Below are 12147 nucleotides of genomic sequence, written 5' to 3' on the forward strand. Positions count from 1 at the left end.
ATTTCGCTAGACAAGTACCGGGAGCTAATTGATGCTAATTAGAGCTCTTTGCAAGATCTCACGCAACCGATAATTGCCGCGAAAACAGGACCGAATTCGGCCTGGACATGGAGATAACCATTATACCGATTTATACACGTTTAGCCAGAACCACCGGAAGACGGGGGCTTACACTTTCACAGTTCCTCCATGCTTCAGGTGGGCACGATGCGCCAACTTGGTGGTGGCTGCAATATTGCATTTTTTGTGGTTTCCAAGCGGACTAGTCCCGGATATTTAGAATCATTCTGTTACCAGCGTTTGGGAATTTTGAACAACTCCAGTATCCCTTAGTATAGCTTACTGGTAGTTCCTATTTGTACCCAGTTGGTGCTCGCGTATTGTTCTGTAGTCATCATTTTCTGGCTCTAGCCATTTTTATTCTGCTACGCTTCTACTATAATTATGGCCAGCCCCGACAGATTCTCAAACACCAATGTCTGGGCACCCCTTGAAGCAAGACGCAAAGAACATTCGAATTCAACATTTCAGAAGGAAGCTGTCGCTTATGACCCACTACAAAGCAAGGTTGGAACTGCAATTCGGGAGTGACAACGTCCCTAGCATATTGTCGGAGTCCGAGAAGCGATACTTGAAACAAAGGAAATCTTTTAGGTACAAACTACGCCGGTTCTTCCACTTGTGAGGCAGTTTGATATATGGTAGTCGAGATCAAGAGATGGCTATGGAATGTGGACATCGAGACTAATGGAAAATTGATTATCCATCTACAATGCTTACCTTGAACTGCATTATCTATCTCCATATTTACACTGAGGCGCGCATTGGCATTGGCGGGTTCCTCTTGTCGGAAAGACCAGCTTTATCTTACCTGTAATGTATGCGATTTAGATCACAATACATCTTTCAAATTAATTTGTCCCGTACCCCTGGCCAAAGGCTTTGGTTGATTCTCACTCTTCTTCCATCCAATCATGAAAATGACATTGAAGGTGGCAGGCAAGGTCACCTGGCCCTGATCGTCCTTTTCTCCATGCAAACTTTTATAGATTTCGTTGGCAGCCAACAACACATCTCTAGGTAAATAGCCTGCTCTAGACAAAACCGAATTTTGTTCTCCCATGGCCTGTAAGTCCTCGCATAATGCGGCCACATCGGGGAATCCGCCAACAACGATATCTTCGGCATCTATGGTCAACATGTTGAATCCAGCTCTGTTCAACAAGGAGCCAACATCGTTCAAATGCACCAAAGGCGAGACTCTGGGAGACATACCTCCATTTCTTTCCAATTCCGCTAATTGTAATGATGTTCTCAATTCGTAAAGTGTATCCCCTCCAAATAATGTTCCCATGAATAACCCATCGGGCTTCAACACCCTGTTGATGTTCGACAATGCTGTGGGAAGATCATTAATCCAGTGCAATGACAAATTTGATATCACTGCATCGTACTGGTTCGATTCTTCAAGACATGGGTGCTCAAATGTTTCTTCGTCCACCACGTTTCTGGTAACTTTCCCTTCGAAGTTAGACAAGAACAGCTCGTTGATATCACGGTTGAGTATATCAGAAGACGAGTCCACCATCACAAGTTCTTTTATTTTGTTTCTGATCAAGCCCTTGTCATTGTTGAGTTGTTTGGTCATTTCAACATCAGCATAGTCGCCTCCTGGAGGCACAGGAGTGTCTATACACAAGTTCTTGAGGAAGTTACCCAGGTGGGACCCGAAGTCTAGCACACGAGTGAAATCACGAGTTATAAATGCCAATCTTTCAATTGTCTTGAGGGCCACTTCATCTCTCAAGTATTCTTTCTTTCTCGAGAGCTCGGGGTTGAGCTTGGGAGTCCTGGATCTTTGCAAGAGCTTGGCCGACCTGTCAAACACGTTAAACTGCTGCTTAGCAATGTTCTCGGCTGAAGTGGCGAGGTGTCTCTTTATCATCATGCTTGAGATGTGGAACAGTGGAGATGAGTTGATTAGTGTGCGAATTTAGCGAGGGCCGCAAACTGTAGTCCTTCAACACTTGTGCCCAAATCAGTAAATCTACCAGACGAATAGTAGGAAGAATGGCGTGTGAAGTAGTATAATTGTGATGACTAACTATACTTTTCTCCCCAAACTGATCTCTACGACGGGCTTTTATCAATTAATAGTGCTTTTTTCCAAAGATAGTTATACTCGCTATTCCTCTCACTGGGTAATTCTCACAAATTAGCGAGCTCATTCTCTCATCAATTCCCATAAATGAATAGACTACTACGAAGGACAGCAATAAGGGGGCTACCGGTATTCAGCATTGGTAGCCTACCTAGCTCATTGTGCTCCTTCCTGTTGAGTCATCAAAGATGTTTTGCATCGGAGTCCACATTCACCAAGCTCAATATACGCTTGCCAACCAATCCTAGAGATGATTTCATCAAGTCGTACAAGACTTCGGAAATACGACACCGCCAGATCGAGCAATTAGCACATTCAGGCATAGATGAGGTGTGGAGCTTCTATACCCAAGTGAAACAGTACAAATTGTCGTTGCCAAACTCTTCTTTCATCCTACTTATGAAAATCATATCAACTTGCCATTCACCCCAAGCCCTGAAGATGGCAATATCTGTGTACTACGATGCACTCAATAACTATAAACAAGGTTCAAGATTGGTGGTTCCTTTATCGCAATCCGAGAAAACAAAGCTATCCATATTACTATTATCATCTTATGATGATTCCACAGATTATAACCAGATTCTTCCGTTAAATATGTTATGGGAAACATACATTAGCCAATTGCCAGATGAGTCGAAGAATATCGAAGTCTTATACCATAGAGCTTACCTATCCATTTTACTAGGCTCACACCAGTTAGAAAGTGCAATCGAGTATTTCGACCTCGTGGTAAAACACTTCACTTTCCCAAAACTACAATTGCTTTCAGAGCTTCCTATGGCAAAGTTTATCAACAATTTGTGCTCTACCAGCGATTGTTCTAATCTAAATTCAGTCATACAAACGATTATCACTTATGGGAGTGGTCAGATACTTACGACTTCGATGTGGATAAAAATATTAGATGTAGGGTTGAAAGAAAATGACTATCAATTGGTCAAAACTATTTACGATAATTACATTATGAAAGGATTTGCTGACTCTGCAGTCACCACCGAGCAGGCAATTTTCGAGGATTTCAGTTCCAAAAACCAAATTTTTAACACCCTAAATGACAAGATAATCTTTCAAATTCTTCACACCTTGTCCACCAATGGAGATGTTAACCTGACTTTGACCCTCATTGAAACTCATTTCCTTCACAAATCGGCAAAAGGGGAGAAGGCATTAACAAAGGAACTATGCATCAAGATCATCGAATCGTACTGCTACCATATAGAGTCTCAACGGGAATGGTCAGATATTTCTTCCAAAACCATCAAAGATCAAAGTATAAAAAAATTGTTGGACGTTTTGAATGGTTTCATGATCAAATTCGTCAGAGATAACAATGAAGTGCTATCTTACAAGGACATCACCTCCGCCATGTCTATCAAATTCTGGAATTACTATGCTTATGACGAGAATATACAGAAGGAACAAACCAAAAGATCCATCATATCTGAAAGTATCATACATTCAGAAGAAAACGAGTGGCAAACAATGGTTCTACCAAGAAAACTCTCGAACAAAAACTTACATTCTTCGAGCTTTGGAAACATGTTGGCTAATATGGATATTTTGAGAGAGTTTGTGCTGGACCATATCGAGTATCTCTCCTTAGACTCTAACTTTCAACCCAAAACGATAACATTATTTATTAATTGTTTATTGAATCATATTAATTTACATCAAAATTTCACGGCAACCACTCAGGTATTACTCCAATTGAAAAATAAGAATACTAATTTCATTAATGAGTGGTTGGATGGTGATCTGATTAATATCATACTCAACACTTTGGCGATATCTTCTGCAAGCAAAAAGTCTTCGCGGATTTTATTCGATTATTTGAAGCACAACTCAATACCCATAACGCCGGATCAATATAGGTATCTTCTTTCAGCTAATTTAAAGGGATATATTCATGATGGGTTACATATGGTGCTCTATGGGTATCTTCATGACTATAATGGTGTTGTGACCTCCGAAATCAAGCACTTGTTGCGAGATATTCCGACCAAAGACATCCATGGGCACGAAGGCACGCTAAAGTTGATCGAATTTTGCAATCTGTCCCCCCAGACTATTATTAAAGAAGTAGATCAATTCTATGGCAATAATAACCTTCACAAGGAGTTCGTTACAGAAGAACCAATAGGAAATTGGAGTAAGAAATATTATCAGGATTTTGATATTAGGGATGCGGGGTATATAAAGGGAATATTCAGTTTATAGAAGTTTAGAAGAATATTATAGAGCAAGGCTAATTTGCCAGCAAATAACCCTAGTGAGGTGTGCTCGAGTAGCGGTAGCGTATTGCTTGTCATGAAGATAAACTCGCAAAGTGATCGTTGACGGATCTGAATCGGAATTCGATTCTATAATCGAGAGACAGAAAGTTATTTTTACTCCACTCGCTATAAGTCAACTTCGATCTTGGATACAGCACGTATCTTTATTGTGTTTGGTAGTCAAAATCAATTAATTGATTTTTTCATTCTGCAACTGCTGCTTGCAAGTCGTCAGCATCAATGGTAGTCTTGGTGGCCTTCAGCTTTGCCAAACTAGATGTCCATCTTGCCTTCATACCTTCAAGAATACTTCTATCAGAGTCATTCTCATCATTGAAGAAATCAGGATACTTCTTCTTGGATTGTAAACCAAGTACAGAATCATTACCAAAAGTATTGGAGAACGAAGAAGAAAACGAAGAACCCAACATGGTTGAGTCGACCGCCATTCTCATGATATTATCGGCATGGCAAGCCAAATGGTCGTAGTCTGATTCGTCGGCCTCAGTGTTCTTCTTAGTTTCTTCCTTCAATCTGGCAATTAACATCATGCTGCTCTTCTTGGTGAGAAGCTTTTTGTTGGATTTCTGGTGGTTCAATTGGGCCTCCTTCAAGAACGAAACGGGAGTAGACTGTAAGAGGTTATTTGCTGGTTTCTTAGAAGATCCCGAAGGCGAGAAGTAGATGGTTTTGTTGGGGATGGGAGTATTGTAGATCGAGGAAGTTTCTGCCTGGATGTAGCTGCATTCAGTAATATCGGCAAACTCGGCCTCCTCTTCGTCATGCTGTCTGAAACGCTTGATACCTCTGGACTTATTGGGGGAGTCATGGGAGTGTCTCCGAGGGCTGGCGTTCTTGGCGCTAACTGGCACCATAGTCTTGGGCTTGGTGGGCTTGTCTTGTGAGAAAGGGAGTTCGAGCTTGTAATCGCCAATTATGGCTCTGTTTTCTTCGAGAAGTTCCTGAAGCGGTTCTCTGGCTTCTGTGTGGCCATTTGGGAAGTTCTTGGAGATTGGCTGTTCCAACACCCGAGCTGGTTGAGGAAGGGGATCATCTTGAACTCTGAGGTTTTTGCTCAACAACACGTCGGCTGTAAGGGCCAAGTTGGGCGCCTGTTCAGTGGAGGGTTGTGGGAAGGTGTAGTCAAGCGACACCGAAGGGTGGACGTTATGACGCAACATGGTTGAGGAGGAAGAAGAAGAAGAAGAATAGGTTGTTCTTATATAGAGATGGGTGGTTCCCAAAAGGGTTAAGTAATTGTTTATTTACCTGTACCGATTAGGCAATGGGTACTGGGACATTTACGGGACACCAAGACACAGGACCAATGGTCGTGGACAGGACATGCACGGGCCAGACTCAGGGCCTGGGGCTGATAGCTCTGGATGGAATGACAGCATAGGAGTGTAAGCTGGCTCGTCATGGACCTTGTCTTTATTTGCAAAAGCGATTCTGGTTTAATTAGTAATAAACTAAATGACATTTTTTGGCCAGAAACAGTGACTGGCATTCTATTGCAGTGCACATTACTGAGCAGATTCAATGGCCCAGTAGGTCGTTTGTTTCCACTAGCGAGTCGCTATATGTGTAGATGGGATGGAAGCTTGCGACATTGACGACATCCCTCACATATTTCTACGACATAACCTGGTTTCGGGCGTCGCGACATCGTGCCTTCATCAGTGCTCTCATTGGATACAATGCATTCTAATATACAGGTGGTGCTAGAATATATACGTAGAAAGCCAACAGCTGGAGGCAAGCCGTAGCAGTAAAGGAACTCGCCGCTTGATGCTGTTTGTAGTGCTGATGGTGAGGTGGCTTGCGCATTCACCTATCCCACTTGTGAGCCGGCCTAAAGTGAAAGAACTAAATTATGCTGAAAAATCCACACCGTGGAAACTATTGATGCTATTGTCATCTAGTTGTCACGGTTCTTCATAGCCTCCTGCTGTCTGGCAATCCTTTCATCTATCACGGAGTCGTTACCGTGCACATTGTCGACTGGACAGGGGAGAAGCGAATTAGCTCCCACCAATGCAAAACAGATGGCAAAGGTCGAACTGAACAAGGAGTTGGTGAGTCTGTTTCTTTGGGTGGCCCTTATGCTTCCAATCATTTCCGTTGGCTGTGAATGGGTACTTCGAGGGGATTCAACTGGTAGACCGGGGACGGGGTTCAAGTATCGTGAATGGAGTTTGATATATTTCACCTGATGATTTTTTTTGGATCCAAACAGTAGGTCACGTGCACCAGACCCCGGTCGTCCAATCATAGCCTGAGGGTTAGTAGTTTGAACACCACCCAGTTATCGGTTGACTGGAACGCAAATCGTCTCCTATTTATGTGAATTCCAATCTGGATGGGAAAATTCTGCTTTCATAGTTTCCCTAATAGAGCCAGAATCCTTTGACTTGGTAAAGATCACGTGCCGCGATGGTGCTGCTCAAATAGCGAATGATGTTTACTGCTGATGTGTTCCTTGGTTTATAAGGCGAAGGGACTATGAGTTACGGGGGATCTACAAGGGCTATTTCTGGCAAGTATCGATTAGGTTTTTGAAAAGCTCCATCCAAATTTTGTACCACAAACTCTTCGTTTCTTGTTATCGTGATATAGACTACTGTTCTACTAAATTGAATGTTAAATTTCGTCTATTCTGCCCATATATTTACATGACTGGTACTTCAGTCTTCTTTGGACCCGGGCATGGGATCATGTGGAATTGACCTTGCGTTGAAGAAATCCGGACCGCCCATCGCTTTCTCTTTTAGATAACCTTGAGGATATGTTTGTTGAGTATTGGTGAGCATTCACCGCGGACAGTTAGACCGTCGATTCGGTAGTATTTGTGTGCCAAATTTCTTGAATGAGTAGTTATTATGATTTATTCGTATACTGGCTTAGCCACATCTCTGTTGATGATTTCGAAACCTGGCTTGTACTTTCTTTCGTCAGCCAACTGTTGGACAGACTTTGGTTCGCCAACAAGTTCGACCTTGACTAATTCTTTAACAGCAGCGATTCTGTGAGCAGTTGAAGGAGAGATACTTTGGTACACAATTTGGAATCTTTTTTTTAAACCCAAAGCTTGCATATTCTTACGGGTAAGAGGTGGCATACCTATGGTAGACCGTATTTGAGTGATCTTGTAGAAGCCTTGTTTGGCAGCAGACATTGTGGATGTAGATGGAGTAGTATTGAATAGAACCTTTTGAAAAATTGATGAAAATTGTTAGCGTTATGTGCAGGACGTAATTGTTGTAGACTTCTGTAACGTTAATGATAATAGTCAAATTCAATGCTTTGCGCGACCAGAAGTGAGAATCTATGGCAGTGCTATTTGTAGAGTCGAGTCTTCCTGTCGGATCTACTTAATTTTGGCTAACGGTTTTTTGCTGTCATTTATCTATTACCTTGTGAAAGCGACTTTGTCGCGTGTCGTTGTATATCTATCGTCAAAACCATTCATATTCACACAGTAGAATGGATGAGCTGCAAGAGTTCAATGTGGTGAAGAATGAACGACAATTGCATGATGAGCTCGGGAAGCTTATTTGTGATTTTGGTTTGTTGATCAAATCCGACACTTCTGACCGTGACAAGTACGAACACTCAAAGTCCATACTTAATAGGATAATCTTAGGCATAAATGAGTTTGAACCTTCGCCAAAATTACTTGATTCTCACTTGAGCTTTTACATAGGTTCACTCACAGACTTGTACTTCTTCATAAACAATCAGAAGAAACTGGCAGATCCAATTCCTTATCACTATTCTGGATCATTTTCTCACAATATTGGCGAGATCATCTATAACTTTTCAAAGATTAGAGGCTTCAAACATGTCACAAATTACTTCTCATCAGATGTGTACCTAATCCCTCGTTTAATTGAGCTCACTAAATTGCTGGATAATGATAACGAGCTATTTTTATGTTTAATTTGGTTATCGAATCTCGTGTTAGTCCCATTTAAGTTGGAACATATTGAGTCAACATTACCTGTCCAATTAATCGGAATTGCTATCGAAAACCTTTCAAAGCATGCCAATGCTTCAAAGAATCAATTGATATCGCTGATCCTCTTGTCAAGACTATTAACCAGATCGGATGTTATTCATAATTCAAATCATTTGTATGAGTACTTCCACATATACGTAGAGCCAGAATGGAAGTCTCTAGATAGACTTAATGGTTCTGTCAAGCTTGGGCATCTAATTACAATCAACAAATTGTTGAAGAGATGTCCAATTGAAGTCATCGAACCGTACCTTGATACAGTCTACAATCTAATTTCTATTGATCTAATGAATCTTAGAATACAACAGGAAAGCACACAGAAGCATTTGAATAATCTCAATGTCTTATACATGATCAAGATATTGAGCAAGCTCTCGATGGTTTATGTCAAGCGTGGAAATTATCAAATGACATCCACCATCATTAACCATCTATTGAGTCATATCATGAATTTAATGACCACATTTGATACATCATTGAGGTATGCAATGGCAAAATCTTTAGCCAAGTTAACAAAAATATTATCGATGACAGCTACCAATTATCAAGAACAGCTTATATCCTATATGATTGGCCAATTAGACTTGAACTTGAAACCAGCTTCTTCATTTGTATCGTGTCTTATTATTGATAATGATGCAGTTTTCATTCCAAAATATCATACCATTTTATTATACTTTGGCTTTACAGCATTAGAAAATTCTTTCCCTGTGAGTCTTGTGCCAAGTTTACTAAGCATTATCCACAAGACATTGTTCATGGAACAAAGGAGACTATCTTCGGTCCTAGGTAGTCAAGTCCGTGATTCGTCGTGCTTTGTGCTTTGGGCATTGTGCCGAATAATTAAACAAGATGACTTCAACGCCTTGTCTATGGCCAATCCTTTGATGATGGAAACGATACTTTTCGATTTGATATTAATAGTCATCATGGATGGTGAATTGATAATCCGAAGATGTGGGATTGCTGTTATCCAGGAATTTGTTGGAAGATTTGGGAATTTACTTTTCAAGCAGTACATTGATGATGTTTTCAAAGTTGGCGAATTTATAATCAATTTTATTGAGCTGTTTGCGTCATCAAATATAAGCTCACATCAGTCGTCATATTTGCTAATTGATGAGATGATAAAACTTGGCTTCAACAAGTCGCTATTTATTCCAAAACTACTCGAAAACGTCACAAATGAGAACTTGAAATTTGCAATTAGGAAATTGAGCTGCACGTATCTCAATCTGATCATGAGGATGGAAGGTAATTTTTTGAATTACGAGGTGAAAGATCATGAAGAGTATGGTTTAGAATATATTTTGGAAAAACTATTAAATCTTGATATATATTTCATTTGCGTCTTTTTGCCAGACATTGATGAACGCTCAAGATCAAAGTATATTGGCTATCTAACTGAAAGGACACTGGATTTCAAGTTTGATTATCACCATGATACACACGAAAAGGCAGAAGGATACTTGAAGTGGACGAACTTACAAATCAAATTGGGTATGTCAATAGAGAACAATTGGCCCATCATTTTCAATATCTTAAGGCTATCCCCAACACCTTACTTGATCGAAGAGCTAATAGAACTATTTGGGCACTTAGATAGCTCACAGCTTTCTCAGGAAAGCATCCGAAAATTCCAATACTACTTGAGGAATAATAATCAGATGCTAGCAAATGTGATTTTTGCATATTGCTTTGAGGACGAGGAGTTTGAGGAATTTGTTGGGATCATGTCAGCCAGTGAAGTCGACTGCGAAATAAGGACACTCATGGTGAATAGCTTGACCCACCAACAAAGAAAACTTCCACCGGGTGTTGGTTCTCAGTTGGTTGGCTTGCTTGACGACTACACTTTGACAAAACAAGGAGATGTTGGCTCCAAGATACGGTATGGGGTCATCCAACTAATCAAGCACAATTTTGACCAATTTTATGGATTAGAAAAGCAGATCGAATTAAAGCTAGTGAGATTGGCAGGCGAGTTGATCGATAAGATTCGGTTGGAGGCCATGAACTTGTTACTCTCGATGAAAGGTATGAGCTTATTGAGCAATGAATTATCAGTATCGCAATATTTTGCCTACTTGTTCAAGTATTATGGAGAACAGATTTTGCCTCTTTGTGAACAAGATCACGAAAAGCAGATGTCTCTTTTGTTCTGGAAAGGGGTCACTTTCAGTATTGGAGCACTTGCGGCTAATGCCACCGTTTTGAACGAATCCTTTGCGCAGTTATTAGTATTCTTACTCGATCACTCGCACCCTGTGGTGTACCAGAACTTCTTGACTCTATTAAAAGTGCCCCAGGGTGTAGAGGTCAGTGCCAGGGACCAAAAGAGCTATGTTGTGGTGCTCAATGTATTTGTCAAGCTATTCGAGGCCAACTTTCAGTTCCCGGCCGACTTCAATTACGAGGCCCTCTACATTCGGTGCTACAACTTGCAGATCAACACCACAAACCTCACCCGGATCGGATTAACTCTCAAGATTTTCCATCACATGGGCGAGTTGCGAGACGAGGTGTCAGTAAAGTGCAGGAAGAGAATAGTGGCCCTTGCCTGTGGCCACAAGCTTGGAAAAGTCCGAGAAATGGCAGGCGAGACCATGTTTGAAGTCATCAACGACTTGTGTCCTACATCTGAAGCTGTGGGCTTGCTAGATACAATCGAATGGGGCCAGTCGCCCCTCAAATTAAAACAGTTCAAGGCTAAGCTTGAGCAGATTTTGATTTCCATTTAAATACAGAAAAGAGTCCAGCGGACCAATCGGACTTGTAGAATGGCCTGACCCAAAAACTAAAAAACTATGGAAACACGGTGCTGGCAGTAGCATTCGCAACGTAAATTGGCTAGCCTGGCATGTTGGTAGGTACTCTCGCGGTACCGTTTCGCTGTTGCCGTTTGCACCGAACTAAGCCTGTAGCCACAGGAGGGAGGAGGAGATCACATGCGCGTAGCCTGGGCTTACAACGAGACGTGCAAGTTGTCGGAAGACTTGTGGTACTTCTCGTGCTCAATGAGGTTGGCGATGGGGTTGTTGGTGAAGCCAGATTCCTCCTTGGCGACCATTGGAGATACCGAGGTGCTGGTGGCAGCAAAGTACGAGTCGGAGTTGGAGGTGGCGGATTCGTCCTTCAAAGGGGTCAGTGGAGCATTGTTGAATTGGTCGGTAAAGGATTGGTAAGTCATAGTTGGTGGGTGGCAATCGCTGGCGGGCGATCCCCTTTTATACTGCAAACACGATACCTCTCCCAAAGCGTAACATCACGATTCTGCGGGGCGGTGAAAAAGGGGTGTGGCTCTGGGGTAACTGGAGGCGATAGCGATATGCCGGACCCATCACCACCGTGACGTAACAATGTGGGGACGCCGCACACGTGACGCGCGGCCCCAGCCTGTCGGGACATCGGAAGTGCCTCCAGTGGCAAGCCGCGGTCTACACGCGGTTTTGCACCCAGCTTCTAGTACTGTACATTACCTTACATAATAAATATTGTCCTACATGGGTCTGGCAGCGCCATTCCATGACAGGGCGTTGTTGTTTTGGGAAGGGCGGGCCTGGCCACTGGCGTCGTGAGGCGCTGTGTTCGTGTAAATGCCGCCAAGATTGCCCAGCCCGTGGCGCAAACTCATCAAGTCGTTGATGGCTAGCTTCTCCTTATTTTTCAACTCGTCGTCTTCGGTCTTG

The 12147-nt window shown here is 42.1% G+C and overlaps 6 protein-coding genes across 6 annotated transcripts; 2 read left to right on the top strand and 4 right to left on the bottom strand.

Moving 5' to 3' along the window:
* Window positions 1-779: 779 nt before the first annotated feature.
* Window positions 780-1969, bottom strand: CANTADRAFT_26549 (uncharacterized protein). Its single transcript, XM_020207797.1, has one exon. It carries the CDS (start codon window positions 1946-1948, stop codon window positions 893-895), a length of 1056 nt encoding a protein of 351 aa, XP_020063582.1. The 5' UTR covers window positions 1949-1969; the 3' UTR covers window positions 780-892.
* Window positions 1970-2491: 522 nt separating this feature from the next.
* Window positions 2492-4381, top strand: CANTADRAFT_31193 (uncharacterized protein; the record flags this gene model as incomplete). Its single annotated transcript, XM_020208383.2, has 1 exon — window positions 2492-4381. A coding segment is annotated over one exon (1890 nt), but the record flags the coding sequence as incomplete, so codon positions are not given.
* A 259-nt stretch (window positions 4382-4640) lies between these two features.
* On the bottom strand, window positions 4641-5618 carry CANTADRAFT_6851 (uncharacterized protein; the record flags this gene model as incomplete). The annotated part of the gene is made up of 1 exon (XM_020210982.1): window positions 4641-5618. One exon carries the CDS (start codon window positions 5616-5618, stop codon window positions 4641-4643), a length of 978 nt encoding a protein of 325 aa, XP_020063584.1.
* Window positions 5619-6358: 740 nt separating this feature from the next.
* On the bottom strand, window positions 6359-6556 carry CANTADRAFT_52776 (uncharacterized protein; the record flags this gene model as incomplete). Its single annotated transcript, XM_020210120.1, has 1 exon — window positions 6359-6556. One exon carries the CDS (start codon window positions 6554-6556, stop codon window positions 6359-6361), a length of 198 nt encoding a protein of 65 aa, XP_020063585.1.
* Window positions 6557-7324: 768 nt separating this feature from the next.
* Window positions 7325-7615, bottom strand: MRPL33 (mitochondrial 54S ribosomal protein uL30m; the record flags this gene model as incomplete). The annotated part of the gene is made up of 1 exon (XM_020210145.1): window positions 7325-7615. One exon carries the CDS (start codon window positions 7613-7615, stop codon window positions 7325-7327), a length of 291 nt encoding a protein of 96 aa, XP_020063586.1.
* Window positions 7616-7923: 308 nt separating this feature from the next.
* CANTADRAFT_52660 (uncharacterized protein) lies at window positions 7924-11199 on the top strand (the record flags this gene model as incomplete). The annotated part of the gene is made up of 1 exon (XM_020210108.1): window positions 7924-11199. One exon carries the CDS (start codon window positions 7924-7926, stop codon window positions 11197-11199), a length of 3276 nt encoding a protein of 1091 aa, XP_020063587.1.
* Window positions 11200-12147: the final 948 nt, after the last annotated feature.

Source organism: Suhomyces tanzawaensis (assembly GCF_001661415.1).
Source record: "Suhomyces tanzawaensis NRRL Y-17324 unplaced genomic scaffold CANTAscaffold_5, whole genome shotgun sequence".
NCBI classification, from domain to species: domain Eukaryota; kingdom Fungi; phylum Ascomycota; class Pichiomycetes; order Serinales; family Debaryomycetaceae; genus Suhomyces; species Suhomyces tanzawaensis.